The following is a 23,472-nucleotide window of genomic DNA, read 5'->3' as shown; positions in this document are numbered from 1 at the left end:
TAAAATTATTAGGTGAATTTATTTTATTCTAGATACATAGTGGATCTGATCCATGTAATATTTTCTCCATGGAGGCCACAAAGGATCTAGACTCCATTTGTCCAAATTTTTTATTTACCCAAAAATCCTGCTCTTCATCTCAACTTTGGCTGTACTTCTGATATCTTTGTTGCCCCCTCAAAATAACGCCCAGGGTTATTTCCGAAATTCCACCATCTATACCTTCCCGCTATATAATGGAGTGTCCCCAGACTTGAGGAGCGGCGGGGTTTCGACTCCTCTCTCTCTCTCTCTCTCTCTCTCGTTCTCTCTGGAGGGAGGTAATGGGATTAGGGGCGAAGGATCCGACGACGATGATGCGGGAGTTCCTGCGGGAGGCCGGAGGATGCGCGGTGATCGACGGCGGGCTCGCGACGCAGCTGGAAGCTAACGGTGCTGATCTCAAGGATGCGCTCTGGAGCGCCAAGTGCCTCTTCACCTCCCCCGATCTCATCAGGAAGGCAAATCCACTCCCTTTCTTGCCGATCTTTTAAAAACGTTGGAATCTTTACGGGTTTTTTTTCGAGCTCTTTGCTGCTTTGTCTCGTGGAGTTTAGGGATTCTCAGTTGAATGCAGAACTGATGTGTTTTTCTCATGAATGAGTGGTGCTGGGATTCTTGTTTCTTTTGTTTCTTTTAATAATCTAAAATATGAATGTAAATGGAAAAAAAATTTGTTGTTCCCTGATTCTGTTTTGATCTCCTATGTTTAATTCTTTTTGTCGGGTTTACAAATTTATTTGTATCAGAAATTGAAGGGGGTGAGTAGAGCCATGACAGGTAAAGGTGATGATTTTGTCGATGTTATTTGATGATCAGAAACACGAGCTCAGTCTAGTTGATGGACTTTTCATGACTCAGTTAAGCATACAGGTTAGGAAGGATGCTGAAGGCAATGCATAGAATGAAAAAAATTAGAGGGAAGGGACTTTTGAATGCAAAAGGAAATAATTTAGACTATAAACTTGATCTGCCAAATTTACGGTGGAGAATGTAGACATGGAGTTGTATTCCGAACGTAAGAAAAAAAAAGGATCAATTATGCTAGATGTACACAAATTTACTTAAACTATGCCATCAGTTGCAACTTGCAATTATCTGTCAGAAACAGTCTATATTAAGATAATGGTGAATAACACTTGTTTTTAATGTCTTTTGGTTGCTGGCTAGACCTGAGTACTGAAATGATATTAATGTGAATCAAACTAATGTCAGTCCATGGTGAGAAACTGGAATAGACCACCTTCCAGTTTATGGGTACTTTTCCATTAAATGGAAGACTGATGTGTTACACTTTAAGTCACTTCAGAAAGGAAAAAATAAAAAAAGAATCTTATCTTGATAAAAGCAATTAATCTATTAGAGCAATGAATTTTTGAGTGCCACATTCATAAAATGGGATAAGGCCTTCAGACATTGCTTATAAGCAGCGGTATGCATTTATGCTTTGTTTCTTCCTTCTTGTTTATAGGCTTTATAGATGTTTTAAGTATGGTATCTATGCTCAATCTGTAGATAGCAATAGGTAGCTTAGTGCATCCAACTGAAGATGGGGAAGCAGCATATCCTTATTTAATATAATCACCTTATCTCTGGGCATTTTTCCCAAAATGTTTCTATTCGTAAATACTATTTGTCGGTAGAAACAAAGAACATGAGAACTTTTCTAATCGGAGTTTTTGAAAGCAACTTGTGGATCTCATAAGGACTTATTCAATAGAAGAAAGTAAAAATGTCAGAACTCTAAAACTAATTAAGAATACACAGGTAATCCAGATCACGCAATCTGGTGTATCTTTTAGATAAACTATCTTTTTCCCATGGTGATCTGCATTCTTCTCATTATATCTTTTACTTTTTTCCCCTGAGAGCCTATGTTCCTTCTTCTTTTACATTCTATAATGGTCAAATGTCACTGAAGCAGGTTCACCTGGACTACCTTGAAGCAGGTGCAAATATTCTGATGACAGCTTCGTATCAGGTATCATCCATTGTTGCTCATTGTTTAAAGTTATGACCTCTTAGGCCAAGCTTAACTATAGTCCACATGGGAACAGGCTACTATTCAGGGTTTTGAGTCTAGAGGCTTTTCTAGAGAGGAAAGCGAAGCATTATTGCAGAGAAGTGTTGAAATTGCATATGAAGCACGAGATATATTTCACAAGAGATACTTAAAAGGCCCTCAAAATGCTGATAAAAATGAAAATGCTTTCAAACGACACCCTATATTGGTTGCAGCATCTGTAGGAAGCTATGGAGCATATTTAGCTGATGGTTCTGAGTACAGGTGCATTTTTGAAGTATTTCTCCATCCTTTCTTTTGTTATTTTCTACTTGTTGTTAAGTTTTGATATATGAATGTACGACTTGTTTACATTTTTGCAGCGGCGACTATGGAGAAGCAGTTACCCTGGAAACTCTTAAAGATTTTCATAGGAGAAGACTTCAGGTTCTTTCAGAAGCTGGTCCTGATATAGTTGCTTTTGAGACAATTCCAAATAAATTAGAAGCACAGGTACTTGTTGCCACCTAATTCCTTTTCCTACATCTAGTTTCCTTAAGAGGTTACTTCCTGTTGTCTTTTGTAGGTCTTCTTGTAAATGCTATGTTGAAGACTCAGTGTTGTTTTCAAATGTTCTAATGTTGAGATAGATATGTAGTGAAGTACTAAAGGTTCATAATCTAACTTTTTGGGATCACACTAAGACCAGCAGATTTTTGTCCAAAAGGTCATATGGTGCAAAGGAAAATGATAGAAGTACTGCAAGTTGAAGATCAGTTATAACCAACTATAATAAAATATGATGCTTAACATACATGTCATAAAACAGATAAATTGAAACAAAGCAAGAAGCACCTTAAGGCTTGTGGGCGATGAATCCTATAAGAAGGGCTGATCAATAGAGTTGTAAAGGGAAAGGGGATTGTTAACATAAAGCTAGGGTGCAACCCGAATAACAACACAGAAGAATGGTTTTTGGGAGAAGAAAACTGCTCAAAATTGGAATATTCCAAATGATATGAGGAGAGATGGTTAGAAGAGAAGGCAACCAAGAAAGGAGAATGAAACTGGTAAAAAGGGGAATGAAATTTTATGAGGTTCAGAATGTCCTCATCTTACTGAGCATTTCCATCCTCTCCCACAATATGATAGAATGAAGAAGAAAGGTGTAACATCAAACCTATATGAGATTGAGAAGAGATGAAAAGGCAGAAAAACAGGAAACATGGGAATGACCTTCTTAATTTCACATAAGATGGACTTGAGGTGGGAAAAGGGTGGGGAAGAAGCCATCATGGAGACCGAGTAAGTAGAAGGAGAAAGAATGAGGAGGAGGTTTAAACATATATGTGGATTTCAGTCTATTACCCATATATGTCCTTGAACCAGACTTTAAACAATATTAAATTTAATTTTAATTTTTTTTTATTAATCCTTGGACCCCATGTGCTTGGCGTTTCTTCAGTTATTCAGTGTTCAGTAAGCACATAATGTGAAAGCACTTTTATTGGCAAAGGGAAAAGATAGAGAAAAAGGTTTACATAGCAATGTAACTGCAAATAGGACTAACATGGTTGAGATCTAACAAGAAATAGACTTGTGCTAAGCTGGATGTAGATTCAGGTATTAGACACAAGGCAAGTTTGATTTAGGTTTAATAATCTTGACTTCGTTTATTTCATGTCTCAGTCCCAGATTCATATCAACTTTATCTGTTTTCAATGAAGTTGGATCAGATTATAATACTTTTAAATCTAATATGGTTGTTATTTTGGCCACATTAAGGATTTGGTTCCTATCTGCATGATCCCATTTTGGGTTTGGTTATGTCCGTGATATGTCAGATTAAATATAACTTTACCTAATTCACTAGTATCTCTAATGCCTTTGCTCCTAAGCAAACCATACTTATTATGTCAAGAGACAAACTAGGTGCTTCAAATAAACATAACCTAAGAGTGCAACCAATGCTTAACATGTTCTGAAACAGTATATACCTTTAGGTGAATCTTGCTTGGATGAGCCATGTTTTGCATGGAAAATTGACTAATGGATATAAGCACTCTATATAAGTCCAAATCATAGTCTAATACTCACCTAGCACTTATCAACAAGTAAATCCACTTTCTTTTGTAAGAAGCACTCAACCTCGTTAGGTAGGCCTCTGGAAGTTGTTTCTTTTACTCCTTGCATTACCTGAAGTCCAAATCATAGTCCAATACTCTCCTAGTGCTCATCAAAATGTAAACCCACTTCCCTTTAGTTATAAAAAAACTCAACTTCGTTAGGCAGGCCCCTGAAAGTTGTTTATTTAAATCCTTGCATTACCCGAAGTCGATCCAATCATGTAAAACTGGTCAGTGAGCAGTCTTTTCAACAAACCTAGCATAATTTAAATGTGTATCGACATGTTATACAGTTCCTGGCTTTTAAATTTGTTTTTCTTCTTCTTATTCTTCCTTTTTTCTAAAGCTGCTAGTGGTAATTCGGCAGATGATAATTAACTTACATGGGTAGGTTGTGAAATGTCTTCTCTAAGTTTGAGGAAAACAATGAAAATGCTAGTAATTAGTATAATAGTTTGTTTTAACCTCTGCAAGTGTTTTTCTTTACCTCACAAATTTGTTGGACTCACAGTCACAAGTTTGACACTTGGGAACAACTGCAGCTGGAGGTAAATATTGTGGAATTTTTTTGGCAATCATGAAAATTCAATAAAAATTCTGAAAGGATTTGAAAAATTAGAAATTATACAAACAGCAAAAATTAAGCACATTATTGAAATATGCATATGTTTATTATGTGAAAAAAAGCACAAGATAGGTAAAAACAATAAACAATAGCGAAATAGACTAAACAGTACAACATATAGCATCCATGACTTATTATTCAGAAAGGTATCTTCAATTGTTTGTGAAGAATTTGTGAAATATATTGCAACTATCTGTGAATAAATTTTGAATAAGTGAATTTTTCATTATTCATTTTAATGAGAATGATTTGGAGCATTATTGAGCCAAGGAAATATAAAATAATTCAATAATTTTCAAGAATTCGGAGATGGCTACTATTATTGGACTAAGTTGCGGGCTTTGAAAGTATACTTTCCGTGCATAAAAACTAAAACTATAGGTTGGTAATCATATTGCTATATTTGCTCTTAAAATATAAAACCCTGTTTGATATGTTGATAGGAGTATTGTATGCAAATTCAGATCATGGTAAAATTGAATTCTGTTACGATGGTACCTTTTATGCTCGACATCTCAGTGAATTCCTTAACCACGGTCAATACACTCACTTTGTCCATTTGTTTTAATGTTAGCATTATGGGTTTATAACTGTTTAGCCAGCATCAGAACAAATGAGTTTGAGCTGAAAAACTTTAATGTGTGGCAGGAGATAATATGGCCTTCAGTATTGAAGGGAGTTACAAAATGAGAAACATAGGTCCTAAACAGTAGATGAAGTTAGATGAAGCACATAAGGGCATAGTAAACTAAATAGCAAGGGCTAAATAGTAAAATGAAGCACAAGAAGGGTTCATGGGTCTTTAAGGGGATATTAAAGGATTTGTTGGGCATGTGAAAGGGCAAAGAATCGTATGCAGATGATAACAATAATGTTTATTCTTATTGACCAAAGATTGTTTATCTAGGAGAGATTATTATAACTTTCTGTTGTGTGCGCAGAAAGACGAAATGAATGATGGCTTAACAACAAATTATATAAGATAGAAATTCAAGTATGAGTGTTGATGGAGTCCAGCTAAATGGGGTTAAGTCAGTCAAAGTAAAAAGAAGGGATGGATCATGAGTGAGGAAACCAGGATAAGATTATCTAGTTGGCTTAGAATCAGCCCTACAGGTGATTTAGATAACCATATTATGACCCTGCATCAGACCCTTAATTAAGTTTCAGCTCATCCATGGACATCCACCTTTGTGAATTATATTCCCCCATGTGACAGACGTTATCAAATGAGACATGTGAGTGCCACATACAACTTGCTTGTATACAGCTCCGACATCATAGGCCCAAACTAACAGCTCATCAAGTAGCATCCAAATGATGAGAATTGGTGAAAAAGTAAAGTAGCATCAACTGGAACTTAAAGCTTCATTGATCCATTTTAGGTCATTTGATTTAATATCAGCATTTTTTATGTTTACACTCCATTATCAATCTGTACAGATTTTTTTTTTTTTTGAATGATCAATCTGTGTAGTTGAAGTGTACTGTATTTATCATGATGGTGATTCCTAGAAAATGATTCATACAATCACTTTTGTAACTTTAGTCTTTCCACTACTTCTATATATATTGAACTTTCATACTGAAATAGCCTCAAGTTTCATGGTTTCAGCACAAAGGTAGAGTATCTTACTATTTAAAAAGTGATGTGCATCTAATATGCAAAGAAACTAGGTTCAGTTAGATAAATAGCATAATTTTTGTATTTATGCCTAGTTGTGATTTTGCTTTCACAGGTATATGCTGAGTTACTTGAGGAATGTAACATAAAGATTCCAGCTTGGTTTTCTTTTAATTCTAAGGATGGGATTAATGTTGTCAGTGGAGATTCCTTGCTAGAGTGTGTTTCTATTGCTGATTCATGTGAAAATGTTGTTGCAATTGGAATAAACTGCACTCCCCCTAGATTTATTCACAAGCTAATTCTCTCTATTCGAAAGGTACCACCTGCGCTCTTTGTTTGCAAATTTAGGTGATTATGACATGTACACTGGACACCCAGTTCTTATCCTGTCCATACTGCAATATGCATTTTGCACTTTTATGAATGACAGCCCTTTCTTTGTTTTTGGCACTGATGTTCATGACTTTGTTTTTGCTGTAGCATTGCTTCACTCTTGATTGCTCTTATTTAATTTGTATAACTGAAGGTGGACATGTATTGAATGAAAATGGAAGGAAAAGAAAGAAAATAATATCACATCATGAGAGTATTATGGCACCACAAGGATCATGATGAACAATTTTTGTCAGCATTAGCTGTCTATTTTGTATCATGCTAGTTGAAACTTGATTACAAATTCAATGACTCCCTTCCTGAATCCAGATTCACATGCAAGTTTTTGATAAAATATATAGAAGAAAATCAAGCAAAACCCTTTTATAGGATTAAGGAATTTTTGACTGAAATTGAATTTAATTTGCACAGTGTTTCGAATTTTTCTGCCTAAGACAAATGAAAGTATATACTTATGCACTGAGCTTATGTTGAAATCATTTTTTGTACTTTGGCATTATTTTATCCTACCTTTCTATGCATAACCTTGCAAACATTTGCAGAGAAAAGACAGCTGAAAAACTAGCATTGTTATTGTCTGTTATGAACACTTTTAATCATGGTTTGCTGAACCGGTCAGTTTACCATACCGGTATCGGCTTCCACCGGTACAAGTCTGGTACTGGTCGAACCGCACTGGTTCGGGCTTGTACCGGTGCGAACCGCACCGGTTTGCACACATTCTCGCGGGGAAGAAGGGGAGAAGAGAGGAGAAGAGAGGAGGAGAGAGGGGAAGAAGACCTCTTTCTTCCTTCCGAACCTCGTGGGGAAGAAAAGCTCCTTTGCTCGCAGAAAAAGGGGGAAGAGCGGAGAAAAGAGGACGTGAGAGGGAAGAAGAGAGGAGGAGCTCGGAAAGAAGAAGAGGAGGGAAAAAAAGAAAATAAAAGAGAGAGAGAGAGAGAGGCCGCGGGGAGCGCGCCCGCGCTCGGGATGCGGGCACGAGTGGGGAACCGCGTCCCCGAATCGTGTCCGTGCGTGTTCCACACGGTGGGAATCGCAGTCGACGTGCGGAAAACCACGCGCCCTTCCCCGCGCGGGCTCACCATGTGGGGCAGCGAGCCCACGTGCTGTCCCGCGTGGCCGCTTTTAATACGACAGAGTGACAGCATTAAATGCCACTCTACAGCATAACTCGGACGCGCGCGTCCGTGCATTTTTTTTTCCAGAACCGGTTCGGTACCGATTCCGAACCGTTACTGGTCTTCACCGGTACGTCGGTTCGGTCGGTTTGTCTAACCTTGCTCTTAATATTCTATCTCATATATTTAATATTGCAAGAATGAACATGGGCCACGAATTCCAACAAGCATATCATTTATGCATATAAGAGTTCTTTCTATTTATTTTAAAGTTCATGTGCATTAACTTTTCTTTGCTTATGTCCTTTACCACAGTATATAACAGCTTGAACAACTTATAAAACCGATCAAAGTGCCTCTAATAAGTAACTTAACCTAAGTAATCTATGTAAATTATAATGTTAGATTGATGGCAAAATCAACCCATTTCAAAACCTGTTACGAGCAGATTCTGCTTCATTTGATATAATCCTGACTTAAAGTCCTCTTCTTGGAGAGAGGTCTTCCTCAGTTCCCATATTCTCATGTGTTTGTATGATTGATTCCACCTTAGAAAACAGTTTTCGATTTGATGTCCCAAATATGATTTCACAGAAAATTAAGAAAATGGATATGGAAAAGAAAAGGTTAAGCTTCAAAAATTTGAGGACATGTAGGTATATATTGGTGAGATTGTGATGGTTAGATGCTGAGAGATGCAGATTTGAATCTGATTAGTTTTTATATATGTTAAAAATGGACAAAGAAGCCAATGAGAAAGGTTAAAAAACAAAAATTAAATTTAGACCAAGGTGAGTGCATATTGTGAGTTCATATAAGTATTACCCCTTTCAAAATACTTATAGCAATGGCATTTCCTGCTCCAGTAATTGCTTGAATCAAATGTCTGATATTACTAATATTACCTTAACATCAACTGCAGAGTAGCAGAAAATGCTGACTTGTTGTTTTTGATATCTACTTGATGAAATATAGATTATTGTTTGATTACTGATGCATTTTTCAAGAGGTGATGCTCCTGCTGTTTTTATTCTGCTAACCTGTGCTACTGTTAATTTGTTTGTGGCTTACATTTTGGTCAGGCGACAAATAAACCAATTTTGGTCTATCCAAACAGTGGTGAGAGCTATGATGCTGATAGAAAAGAATGGGTGGTAAGCTTCTATTCTGAAACTTTAAATGGAATTTTCAAATCATAATTTTATCTCTCATATAAATTTCTGCTATCTTAAATCAGAAAATAAAGAAAATTTATGTTTCTACTATTTTTTATTATGTTTCTACTATTTTTTATTGTGATATGTGACCTAGTTTCTGACTTGGCATTTCTCTGTTTGTTAAGGTTTCTGCTGGAAAATCCTAGTTTACTATTAAAATAGAAAGGAACACGCCCTAGTGAATTTTAATTGAACAACATTTGAACTATAACATGCCTTACCCCAACCATCACTGCTAGACCTAGTAAATCCATTCTATCTTAAGGTGTTGTCCTGTATGCAATTTGAATTCTTTTAAGAAACGAAGCATAGCAACCTTAAAGTCATTCTGTTGTTGGCTTCATGTTCATTGCTCTAAGGTCTTAAGTTGTCTTTGAATACTAGGGCGTGCTGATACAAGCAACCTTAAAATCATTCTGCTGTCGGCTTCATGAATTATTCTAAAAGATGATTCAAGGCATCCTAAATTTTAGCGATTATGATATCTCCAAGATGTACAAATTCCGGTTCTTTCTAGTTTGCCATACCTCCCCTAAAGGGATGATGGATTCTCGGTTATTGTCATACAATCTTAGAGTATTGGGGAACCCTTCCATTCAATTTGTGGAGGCAGAGGAAGAGAAAGGGGAGACCAATGTTCATACATTTTTAAGATTTTTATGATACTGCAAGTCACCTTTTGCATGGATTATCGATATGGTTGGAGAATCGAACTCCAATGATTCCAGCTGTTTCTCTCTTCTGTTAATGCTTTTATTTGGATCTCTCTTGGTTATTGCCTGATATTCGAGCACCTCCCAAAGAAAATAACAATCCTTAATTATATGAAAGATTACATATGAAACTTTAGAGGTGGTTGAAGATATATTTCCACTAATATGCCTCTTTCTTGCTTGCAGGCGTCCACAGATGTTTCAGATGAAGATTTTGTTTCCTATGTTAGCAGGTGGCATGAAGCTGGAGCTTCCCTTATAGGAGGCTGCTGCAGGACAACTCCAAACACCATAAGAGCCGTATCGAGAGCCCTGCACAAGGAAGATGATGTGTTTAAACCAGATGGAATCCAGATATAATAATATATCTATAGGCTTAACTTTAATGTATTCATGCTAAACTCTGCATTAAAATTTTTCCTTTTCCCCTGAAATGCTAGTGCTTACTCTGTTAATATCTGGGAAAAACTAATGCAGGTAAAGGTGACCATGGTGTCCTTATTGAATTTTGCTTGGACTGCCTTCATGGCTATCTGCTTAAAACGATATCAGATGATGTAGTTCCGTTTAGTAATACATAACTTGGCAGTGGAAATTGTGAAATTGAAAGGTGTTTGGACTTCTGTAATTTATTTTTTTGGCTCCATCATAAACTGGGATGAGGCCTAGGAAAAAGGCCTCAAGACCCCAAAACATAGTTGGTTCACCAGTCACCATTCAAAATTTCACGACAAACATTGTTGGTGAGAACATGGTTGATTTTGATGAATCCTTGATGAGGTTCGCACCACTTTTCTTTGTTATACTGCTTAGCAGTAGAGCTAGAGCAATTCAAAAAATTTTATTACTTCATGTGACATTTTACGAATATCACGCCGTGCACCCAATCTGTATTTTTCTTTTTTGATGCATATCATGTGGGAATGCATATCGTGTAGGATTTGATTGTCATATTATGTGGGATTTGCTTCTGTACGATATGTATTTTTCATTTTTGAAGCATATTGTGTGGGATTTGATTATATTATATTATGTGGGATTTGATTCTGTACAATATGTATTTTCTATTTTTGATGCATATTGTGTAGGATTCGTTCCCTTTCCTTTGTATATATACGGTTGTTCATGCCACATGAAACATACAAAAAAATCTCTCCTTTGGTGCCTCTTGTTACCACTCTTATCATGGTATTAGAGCATGCATGATCCTCTAGCTTCTGCTATGTCTAACACCCAATCATCATCTTCCACCTTTGTCATGTCCGACAATTCTTCTATTTTCAATTAGACATCCCAACCAGTCATGGATGTCTCATCTCTCTATTTTCTTCACCCGGCAGATCATCTGGATATTATTCTAGTCTCGACTCTATTTAATAGAGACAATTATCCCACTTGGAAAACAAAGGTATCCTTGTCCTTATTTCATGAGACGTGACTTTTCATGAAAATATATATATATATTTTCAACACAAGAATTTGCCAAATTCACCTACTTCTGTTATACCCCTTCTTGCTCCTAAACATATACCTCCACTTGATTTTTTTTTTCAACTTCATCCATGTCTCCCAACCATACCAACTCATCCTTGCCTCCTCTCATCTCTCAATCTTGCCCTCAACATACCTATTAGCGCCCTACCAACCTTTAAGACTATATATATCTCACCCTCTCCTCCACGTCCTCCACGGCTTCACCTGCTCGTCGGCACTCCTCGGGTATGGTTCATTCCTTGTCTTTTTTGCTTTCATATCATTGTTTCTCTAACAATTATTTGGCTTTTCTATCTGCTCTCTCTTGTCACACCGATCTTACCACTTACTCTCAAGTCATGCGTCACTCTCATTGGCGTGACGCCATGATTACTAAAATTCAAGCCTTGGAAGCTAATCATATATGGATCCTTCAATCCTTTCCTCCTGACAAAAAGTTTATTAGTTGCAAGTGGGTATTCAAAACTAAGCTTAAGGCTGATGGATCCATTGAGCGTCAAAAAGCTCACTTGGTTGCTAAGGGTTACACTCAAGTTGAAGGATTTGATTATCAAGATACTTTTGCTCCTATTGCAAATTTAGTTACAGTACATTGTGTTCTTACCATTGCTGCTGCCCGCAATTGGTTTCTTCATCAATTAGATGTTAATAACGCCTTTCTCCATGGCGATTTGACTGAAGAGGTCTATATGCTTCCTCCACCAAGTTATTGCAAGCAGGGGGAGACTCGTGTTTGTCACCTTTGCAAGTCTCTTTATGGTCTCAAGCAGGCATCTTGCAGTTGGTTCTCCAAGCTTTCTTCAGTTTTAATTTCTGCTGGGTTTCGCTATTCTCAAGCTGATTACTCATTATTTACTCTCACCAGGTTTCTCTTTTTATCCTTGTTCTAGTTTATGTCGATGATCTCCTTCTCGTAGGCAATGATATTTCACTAATCACCAAGTTCAAGACTTTATTTGTCGGCCAATTCAAAATCAAGGACCTTGGCACATTAAAATATTCCCTTGGTCTTGAGGTTGCTTACTCCCTAGTTGGTATTTTTCTTAATCAGCGCAAGTATACCTTAGATATCCTCACTGACAGTGGACATTCAAGTGCACGTCTTGCTCACTTTCTGAAGGAACATCTCAAGCTCAATGACCCTGATGGTGCTCTCCTTTCCGATTTGGGTTCTTATCATCGTCTAGTGGGTTAGTTGATTTACCTTACTATCACCCGCCTTGACATTGTCTTTCCAGTGAACATTCTTAGTCAAATCATGCATCAACCCAGATAACCCCACTACAATGTTGCTATCCATGTTTTGCGCATCAAGTCCTCACTAAGCTAAGTGGTTTTCTTTTTTGCCACCAACACTCTCCAAGTTTCCACATACTCTGATTCCGATTGGGCCAGTCGTCCCTTAACTTGGCATTCCACCATTGATTTTTTTCATTCAACTTGGCACCAGTCTTATCTCTTGGCACACTAAGAAGAAATGCACCGTCTCATGCTCCTCTGCTGAAGCTGAGTACCATCCTTTAGCCTCTACCACATATGAACTCACTTGGCTTAAGACCCTTCTCCATGATCTTACTGTGTCTCATCCTCAACCAGTGCTCCTTTATTGCAATAATCCAACTGCTCTCCATATTGCTTAGAATCCTATCTTTCATGAATGTACCAAACACATTGAGATTAATTGCCATATCGTTCACAAAAAATTATGTGCTCGCCTCTGCTCACGTTCCCACCGGTCAACAACTTGCTAATATTTTCACAAAAGCCTTGAGTCGTGAACATTTTCTGGATTTACTGCAAAAGTTGGGCATTACGGATATGCATACTCCAACTTGAGGAAGAGTATTACGAATATCACACCTTGCACCAATCTGTATTTTTCTTTCTTGATGCATATTATGTGGAATTTAATTCTATCATATTATGTGGAATTTGATTCTGTATAATATGTGTTTTCTATTCTTGATATATATTGTGTGGGATTCGTTCCCTTTTCTTTGTATATATACGACTATTCATGCCACATAAAATATACAAAAAAAATTATCTCCTTTGGCACCTCTCGTTACTACACTTAATCATGACATGTAGGGTTAGAAACTTAACTGGTCGACATTTTGGTCAAAAAAAAAAATAGAGTATGAGTGATGCCGCCTCTTCAAGGATTCCATCTTCTTGTTTGATATGAAGGATGAATTGGAGGAAGGATGGATAAGGAGGAAGAATAGACGAGGGAGAGGATGGATATTGGTGAAACATGGATGGATGAATGGAAAATATTTTTTCCTCTATTTGGTATAGAAGGAATGAAAGAAAGGATGGATGATATTTGTATAATATTTTTACAAATAAAAAAGTATAATTATTATTAATTTATGACACTTATTTATACTAAAGAAGTAGAGAAATATAAACTTATAATCTACATAATTTATAATTATATAAAAATTATATAAATAAATAATTTTATTTTAATTAATTTAACAAACAGTTTTATAAATTAATTATATATGAATTATTTTTTATATATTAATCATATAAATAACTAATTAATTTAAAATTTAAGTTGAAACATTAATTAATTTTATATAAATAGTCAACTAAAAAATAGTGAATATAAATAGAAAACATATGATAATTCTAATTATTACTTCTAATTTGGAAATTATGTCCTAAAACTAAAATAATCAATAAAAGTAAGGAAGTGTTGAGAGGAAGAGGGACGATCGTGCTTATGGAAGAACTAATATTTAGAATTTTATTGCACCTTTTGTGGATATTTTGAATAAAAGTTTTCAGAGATGAATAATGTAAACTATGATAGTTTTGGCTTTTTGACTGGTTAAATAACTATTCTCAACAAAATATCCTAGATTTATAGTTCTCTCACTGAATTTTGTCAGTTTAGTAATTGAAGACCACTACTTGTTGTGGGAAAATTGGTCACATTTTCCATTTGCTTTCAAGTTGTAAACTACACTACAAAAAAATCAGGCATTGCTAAAATGTGCTGGTAGTATTATTACAGATGCTTTCTAAAGTGTCGCAAAAACGTCAGTTATACTACCGATGAAAACCAACATTGCGATGCTTTTTGAAAGCATCGGTAGTTATAAAAAACATCGACGCTTATAAGCATCGCTAATCGCCGACGCTTTTTAAAAGCATCGACGATGAAGCATTTTATATCAGCTATGCTTATTTGCGTCTCTAATTAATGACGCTAATAAGTATCGTTGATATACATTTTAACGACGCTTTAAAGCATCGTAAGAGTTAATTTTTCTTAAAAAAATTAAAACTCTGTATATAAATATATACACCAAACATATATACAACAGAAGTCATATAATAACACATGTCACAATTAAATAGATCAATCGAAATATTCACATTGTCAAATATGATTACTTTTATATTGTCAATTTACATTTATAATATGCTTCGAAAAACATAAAAAATATACATATAAAACTTCTAAATAAATAGTCTAAGAGCTATCAAGGGTCGATCTCATCATCATCATCATCTCTACGAGTACTAGAAATATTAGAAGGCTACAAAAAAATAGAAACTTTCGAAGTTAAGAATATAAGAATCATTAAGCTCATACAAAAATAAATAATAATTAAGTAAAATATTCAAATAGATGTAGTTATTTATCCAAGGAGGGACAAACCTATGCAACAAAGATGCAATCCAGTCAAGCTGAGCCTCAAAGATTGTATCTCCGTTTGATGGCTCTGCCTCATCTCCTCCATCTTTGTTTGATAGCTTTGCCTTATCTCCTCCATCGCTGCCTTCAAACTACAAATCTCACCAGATGATGATGACTCCTCAACACGCTCTGCAATAAGGAATGTAGCCCTGTCCTATATTTTAGAAAAAAACAATCTTATTAATGTTTGAAAAAAATGAAACTAATAGAAAATCATTGCACAAATTGATTATCAATACTTACAACTATCTCTCCCGACTCCTTTTGGACAAAGCTACCATCTTGCTGGGTGTAAATCATCTTGCAAAAATCCACGTCACTAGGCTCTCTCCCATGCTCTTCCATCTACAACAAAAAGTATATCGGCAAGCTATATATCATCCATGATACATGATATATGATAGAAGATACACGCATACAAATTCAAGAGTTTCATCTCTATGAATATACGATCGAGTAGTTTGATATATGACAGAGTTTCAAAGAAATATACAAATTTATCTCTACACCTTGCATAACTCTTGGAGCCTAATGTGTGAGGAACCACCTGAGATGCTTGATATGTCTGCCAAACAAAGTAAATAATGTAATATAATCGATGAATATATTTGCATTCTATATTAATAATAAATACAATATAAGGTATTAAGAGAGCATACACAACCTGTCCTCTCTCGAAAAATCAGTACTGAACAAGCTCCCTCCACTAATGAGGGTATACATCAAGAGGACAATTACAAGCAACCTTCTCCTCCAACATACCCTCACCCTTATAGTCCGTCTTTAACTTTTCTTTATAGTCTTTCCATTTGCAGTTGAGGAACTTTAGCACAAGGAGCATAAACTTACTATACACCAAAGTAAGGAATGTTATAACAATGTTAAATCAAAAATTATAATTCTAATAGTAAGCAAATTAACGCATAATATCAAGTTCAATTATTTACTTATACAACTCTAAGAAGGTCAATCGGAAGCATATTTCACTTCGCATAGTTAAGCGAACACAACTGACCTTTCCGCGCAACCGATCCTAAAAAACTTGCTAAAATGCTTCTAGCCCTCTTGAAAGGCTGGCCTAGTTCGTTGCATCGGATGGTGATCTTCTCACTCTCACGAAGCTACCACACATTCCTTGCTCGAGTGGGTCCTTGTCTCATCCTCACTCTCTCCCATCCATCTATAAAAATGTAATCAAAGATGCATTAAAAAAATGAAGGCAAATGAATTAAAATATCTAGATTGTAATAGCAATTAATATATAATATTTCAATCAAATTATCTTGGATCTGAAAGTCACCCATAATATCATTCTTGTCTGGGTAACCAGCAGGAGGCTCGTGTTGGGATTAGGGCTCTTGCTATGACTCGGCTCGTGCTTCTGGGGCTCATGGGGCTACTGGAACTGTTTAGAACATGATCTCATCTGAGACTGCTGAAACTCTACATCTCTGAATCGTTTTTCTCAGCGCATGTTGTTATCTTATATGCATAAATAAGAATCAATATCTTAAATGATAATTCAATACTAAATGAATTGCTAATAAGAAACAACATTTATTAACTAAAGATGATAAGAGAACACAATAATTCATGCAATGTATACATCATAAATATTTCTTACCATTAAGAATCAAGATTATTGCTTTCTTATTCAACATCCATCCTAACCAACTCGTTGTAGCATTTAGTTCATCAGTTGGCTCAACATCCGTTCTTGCCTTCATAAGAAGATGATGGCAAAGTAACACCTTCCGGAAATGCATTCTTTAATAATTGAAGCAGCATAGTGAAAGACTTGCTAGACCACCCATTCAAATATTTCAAATGAAATAAATACACGAAAAAAAAAATTAAATTTTTTTTTACATTTGGATATAGTTCTTGATCACAATCTCTCACCAAGTTATGATATTGAGCTGTGTCATTATTAGATGAATGTATAGATTCCTCAACATACAAAGAATCAATAAATGTATGCTCATCACCTATTACAGTTGCTTCTTGTCCTCTACTAAAATCTATTAAAATTTTAATACAATGTCCAAGAGCATCTTTGAGTAAACCTTTTATATTATTTTCTCCTATATAATTTTTTTTCATGTTACTGGATCCAAAACTAGAGATGTGTTTTATATAGGAGGGTTGGTTACATGGAGACGACAGTATGGACTCTCCATGAAATACCCATTCATTATAACCTTTTAGAAAACCATTCCATACCAAATATTCTTCAATAGTTTTTGAAAAGAGAGGAGAATAATTCGCACATTTTCGATATGGACATAAAATCTTTTCATTCATATTAGCTTTCTCAAAAGCAAATTTAATAAAATTTTGAATTCTATCCAAATATTATTTGCTGGATCTCAGCTTATTTATCCAACTTTTATCCATTCTATTAAAATACTGATTTGCAACTTATCTAAAAAAATAAACAAAAAAAATAATCTTATATTCCATAAAAAACATATATGTACAAGAGTTGTATATATATAGATACATATATACATATGCATAATAAAACATATATACTTTTCTTTGTACTGAACAACACAAGCTCACTACACACCCAGCCTTCCTCTACCAAATTCTACGTCCAAATCCGGAATCACGTTTTCCCTCGAGTCCAAGCCTTGGATCACCCAAACTTCAGAGACCCCTCCTCCAAACAAGAAACAAAGGATATAATTAACAAGGAGTAGTGATTTAACTCAAATGACTGATAATCCACTCTTCAATGATGCCTACAATTTTAAGGACACACAAGCTAGATTTTAAATGTGATGGAGGATAAATATCAACCTTGTCTAAATAAAGTTATCCTGCAAGATATTAAAACAAACAACAAACCCCATAGCCCCATAAAATTCAAAGTTTCAAAAACATTCCAAATAGTCAAACCCTCATATTCTCCAACCCTCTAATATGTGCTTCACCTCCACTCCCCACCAAATTAGATTCCTACTTCTGCATTCCAACATTATAAAAGCTTAATGTTACTAAGCCATCATCATGCCCATCCTCCTCTCAGCCCACTCCATTCTTTACCTCTATTTCTCTACATTGTTGACATCTTATTAAATTTAACTAGAGGCCCTCCCCCAGCGCTGCATGTTCCTAATTTCCTAGATTTGGTTCAATCAGCTATCAACCGGATGGCAAGTGTGTTGGACTCCGTCACCTGGAAAAGAAAACAAAAATGAAATAGAAGGAAATGAGGGATCTTCCTCCAACCATTGATGACAAACAACTAAGGGTTCCCCATGGCATTCAAAATGACATAAATAGCCGCAGCTAATGTGATAGAACAATAGTAAATGGCTGGGAGGACGAAAAGGTGCAAATGAACTAACCTTCTTTCTATAGGATTGAGGACGAGGTGACAGAGAAGGAGACCAGGCGAGAGGCGATGGAGAGGAGACCGACGAAGAGGCTGGTGATGGAGGAGGAGGTCAGGCAAGAGGCCACGGAGGAGTAGGCCGGGGGCTAGGAGAGGTTGATGATGGAGGTGGAGGCCAGGCGAGAGGAAGGAAGAGGAGGCCGGGGGAGGTAGCAAAATAGGAGAGAGAAAATTTAGAAAGGCTCGGGCTGAGTCAAGCTAGGGTTTGAGTGTCTTTTGGCTTCCAACGACACTTTAAAGCATCATAGATTTTACGACGCTTAGAAAAAGCATTGGAAAAATAGTTTTAGCGTGCCAACACAAAGAAGTGTCGTCGAAAACTAATAACAAAACGATGCTTCTATATAGCGTCGGCAAAGTTGAGCCCACTTAATCTTTTCTCGATACTTCTTTCTAGCGTCAACAATATTCCATCGCTTTTTTCAGTTATTCCCATGGTCCCATTTCATAGGGGATCCATGCATGACCATTAACAACAATTTGTTTATTTACATAATGTCACCAACTGGCCTTTGTTGAAAGAATTGATGTTAGGAATAGGCTTGAGAACAAATTTATCTAATGCCTTTTCCTTAATCAGCATAGGACCTTTTCTCCATCAATTTAGACTTTGTAATAGTTTCCATGGGCTTAATGGAGACTTTATCTGTTACTTACTTACAACAAAAATTATATCTTTTTGTTGACCAACAATTTGTGAAGGAAATATGTATTGTTAGAAATTTTATCAAATAATTGATTTGATAAATTAAGTAATGTGCAATGTTTTGATTGACAATATTTTGATCACTTGTGCTCTGATTACTGGTCTAGTTTCTAGTTGACCAGACCATGATGCATGGCTTTGCTGGAAATTGACAATTGACATGATCATTAGAGGAGACTTCTGAGCCTTCTTTTTTTGATAGAAAACTACACTAAATAATGACTACTACTGACGATAAATACCTAAAGTAGTTTTCATGATAGATTTCATGGGGAAGTCTTTCTAAAATGTTAGAGGAGTCTTTCTGTAAATGCATAAAACATCCAATTTCAATTTACTTAGATTTCCATATTGAATTGGACTTTGATCCTTAATTTATTATGCGCCTTTAATACTTCTAAAATCACATGTATAAGGGTAGTCTAGTGCGCAAATCTTTGCTATTCAAGGTCATTAAATGTACACAATCATACTCCCACATATAGAGAGGTTATTCTTGTAAACCCATGACCAAGTCACGATGAAGCTTCCCTATTGTTGCACCAAGGCTCCCCCTTAGTCATTTGTAAATTATAGCATTTAATTTTGCCACCTGTAACATTGTAATTTTAGATTCTTTTTAAATCTTTCTAATTTTGATCTTCAATCCTTCAATGGATGTCTTTGGTATTTTTAAATCATATTGTAATTATTTGAGGGCATGCTTTGATTGTTTTGAAAATTATAGAAAGAGATGGTAATGAATTATAGATCAAATCATGGAAGATCTTAAAATCAAACCATGGCAAGCATTGTGGCAACATTTATTGATCATATAGCAAACTTAAAGTCCTCTATATCTGCTAGATTTCTTATCATTGATTGCTTGATTGACAGCTGATTTTAAGCAATTGATTGGAAGAAAACTAAATGTATCGACACTTTGTAGGTTAAATTACATTGTTTAAAATTTTGTGCTCATCATTCATGTATCATATGGCAAGAAATTTCACTACTAAATGTATCAACATTTTGTAGGTCAAATTGCATTTGCTTGGTAGAAGCCTAAAGAAGGCCATCAAGTTTTGATGTGTTTTTAGTTACATATTGGAGCTAGTCAAATAAGCGTTCTCATGATAGTTCAAAACACAGAAATCTATTATACCAGGGTTTTCTAGAGTACATGTATCACAACTCTATCTACCATTTTAAAAGTTTATTTATCATAAATTAATTTTTTTTGATGTAACTAGTATTCAAGTAAATAATTAAAATAAACATCTTGATTCAAACAAACTCTACTAGAATTGCATTTCAACTTGCACAATATCTCTGGGTGGACTTCTGTATCCTCTTGACTAAGATGGTGTATTGGATGAAAACAATGCATTGTCATTGTTCCAACCCTTCAACGAAGATCAAAAGACAACAAATGCATTCAACAAGTTTTTAGGGATGCATACATATTTTAGCATCTTGAAATATAATGGCAACTATCAGGTTGTTTTTATACTACTTATCTCTTAAATTGAAAAGTTGAAGGTGCCCAACCAACAAGAATTTCTTTTTGAGAAACATGGTTGAGCACATCCACCTGATATTTCACAGACAAAATGAAATGAGAAAACAAAGCATAAAAAAAGGGTAGAAACAAGAAAAATAAAAAATAAAAAAAGGTAAAAAAAAGAAGAGGAAGGAAGGAAGAAGCTCTCTTGCCATCTACAACCTGATGTAATAAACGACAATGACTAATTGATACACAAGAATGATGTGCACAATCGCTAATTTGAGACCGCCTTCTAATATGAAAACAAGATTGAAGTTCATCTAATGTTATGCTACTTAATTAATATTTATGAAAGAGGTATTTCTAAAATTTAAAGAAAAAAATGAAATTCGAAATGCGACATAAAAATTTCAAATTGTTAAAAGCTAGATAGGTGATTACCTTTAGATGTAATAATATAAGGATTTCTAGTATCATTATAAGCACATCAAAATTATAGATTTATTGCAGCAGTTATGTAAGCTTTTTCTTGTGAGCACTAGCATGATTGTTAAGTTCTTGGATGCATTAGCTTCTCTAGAGACCACTTATGGAATGGACCTCCAGTAAAAATTTTCAATAGATGACAATTAAGCATATAATTGCATGCACTAGTCTCTCCACTAAGCATTGTGATATTGTTGGTGCCTTTTTTTCTCGATTGAGGTGCAGTCATATCGAGTGATTGCATGGGCATGCTCTTGGTGTCTGAATTGGAACAAGATAAAAGTGATACTAGGTCTAACTATCTTAAGCTTCATGAACTTTTACTACTGAGGCACTATATTCTCAGAGAAGAGGTAACCGGGGCTATAGATCTATGTTACAAAGTACTAACTAAGGATAAATTAAGATAAATAAAAGCAATTAAAGATAAAGGTAATATAAAGAAACTAATAAGCGCTTGATTGGTGAAGGACCTTCTAGCATTAACTTTGATACTTGTTCTTGTTAGTTTGTGTCATGTGGGCCACTATGATCATGCATGGTAGTTATCTTCCTTACCACTCTCATATTCTTTGCAATGCCACCATTTTTTTTCCACGTTCTGATTAGTAGTAAGATAAGTGTCACTACCCAATTCTGATACTTATTTATTTGAGCCACGTGGATCACTATTATTTTGCATAACAATCACCTCCCTTCCACTACTCCTATATTTTGAATAGTGCAACCATTTCTCTATATACTGGGTAGTGGTGTTAGTCACCTCTTGGGTTTTGCTCTATTAAAAGACTGTCTTAGACTGATAACTCTTGCTCCCTTTGATCTACACCCTACTTACGCAGCCTGTATGCTTGGTATATCAGTTTGCACCATTGGTGTATCGGCTTACATCTCTGATACTTTGGCATGTATCTTTTTGGTGTATCAGCATGCCTCCTTAGTATATTAGCCTATGTCTTTAGTATATTGGTCTTGACCCTTGATGTATAGTCTGCATCTTTGATATTTCAGTCTGCATCTTCTTTAGTATTTCGGCTTGCATCCCTAATGTATCAACCTATATTTTTGATGCATCAGCTTACACCCTTAATATTTTGGCCTATACTTTTTTTGATACTTGTCAAGAGGTTGGTATGTTTCTAGTAATACTTGGCCTACTAAATATGTATTCTACCTATTGCCTGATTCCTTCAACCTGCTAATTGAGTATAACTTTCACCAATTATCAAACACAACTTAGATGCGTGTGGTTGTTAAATATTTCAGATTGAATTATTAGTGACAATCTAAATTCTAAAAAAAAGACTGAAGATGACTAATTCATGAATTAAACTGGCAATCTGTCTCTCTCTCTCTCTCTCTCCCTCCCTCCCTCCCTCCTCTGATATTGGGTACATGGTTCAACTTTGGTGTCATTCAAAGCAGATACGAGACTTTGAAGCCTTGAACACCCAGCTGTTGCCCCAATTATTATCTTCTTAGTCTCATTCTCGTAATATTGTGAAATTTAGTAGCTTTTCAAATTTGTCAATTTGCTTTCCTTGCACAGTTTTACCGGATTGCATTGGCAAATAATTAGTAAGTCAAATTAAGAGCATGATAGACATGGTTATGGAATCCTGTCATCAAAGTGAATGAGGAATTATTTAACTCCAGGGATAGCAGAGATAGCTGATCCATCTTGAGTACCTCATGCAGTTATGAAATACAAATAATTGTTGCTAAAAATTGGATGCCTAGTAACCTAAACATAAAATTCCACTAACAAGTTTAATCCAAGGAAGAGACTTCATACATATATTATGCCTTCTTCTATAAAAGCAATATAATTGCTGGAAATTTATCAGCAAAAATTATACATATCCTAGGAATGCTAAAAAATGTCTAAAAGAATCATATTTGGGCTATTTCACACACATTGAGCAACAAAGCTGCAAGTTGCACCATCTGTGTTTTCATACAAATAACTGTTTTTCGCTATTCTCAAGATATATTTCATTTAATGTTTTCCAGAAAGAGGACAATACCTCTGAAGATAATGCACATTTTGGAAGAAATTTGGATGACTTGATCATGCTATGATCAAAAGATAATTGCATCTTTATATTAAAAGAGAGATTTCTGAAGTGCTATAATGGAGACCTAGAGGGATTTTTTGATAGATAAGAAGCAGCATTTTCTGCCTATTACTAATGTAGAAAAACCCTTTAAACCAGAAGAGTCGGAAAGCGAAAGGTTGCAGAAAAAGAATATTACATATAATCCACAACTTGGTTAATCTTAGTCCAGCACAAGACACCACCAGTCAAACATGATCTG

The 23,472-nt window shown here is 35.4% G+C and overlaps 1 protein-coding gene across 2 annotated transcripts; it reads left to right on the top strand.

The window, feature by feature from the left end:
• Nucleotides 1–245: 245 nt before the first annotated feature.
• LOC103718093 (homocysteine S-methyltransferase 2) lies at nucleotides 246–10,650 on the top strand. Of its 2 annotated transcripts, XM_008806754.3 has the most exons (8): nucleotides 246–500; nucleotides 1,964–2,020; nucleotides 2,097–2,326; nucleotides 2,425–2,554; nucleotides 6,532–6,735; nucleotides 9,013–9,084; nucleotides 10,047–10,247; nucleotides 10,338–10,650. In XM_008806754.3, exons 1-7 carry the CDS (start codon nucleotides 324–326, stop codon nucleotides 10,218–10,220), a joined length of 1,044 nt encoding a protein of 347 aa, XP_008804976.2. In that variant the 5' UTR covers nucleotides 246–323; the 3' UTR covers nucleotides 10,221–10,247; nucleotides 10,338–10,650. The 2 variants fall into 2 exon arrangements, with proteins under 2 accessions (XP_008804976.2, XP_008804975.2); XM_008806753.4 differs by having other exon boundaries at nucleotides 10,047–10,650.
• The last annotated feature ends 12,822 nt before the right edge of the window (nucleotides 10,651–23,472 follow it).

This window comes from Phoenix dactylifera, chromosome 5 (genome assembly GCF_051530095.1).
Source record: "Phoenix dactylifera cultivar Ajwa chromosome 5, Ajwa_hap1_PhDact_Kaust_v1.1, whole genome shotgun sequence".
Taxonomy (NCBI): domain Eukaryota; kingdom Viridiplantae; phylum Streptophyta; class Magnoliopsida; order Arecales; family Arecaceae; genus Phoenix; species Phoenix dactylifera.
Note: the sequence above shows the minus strand (reverse complement) of the source record. Positions and strands in the feature narration are given on the sequence as shown.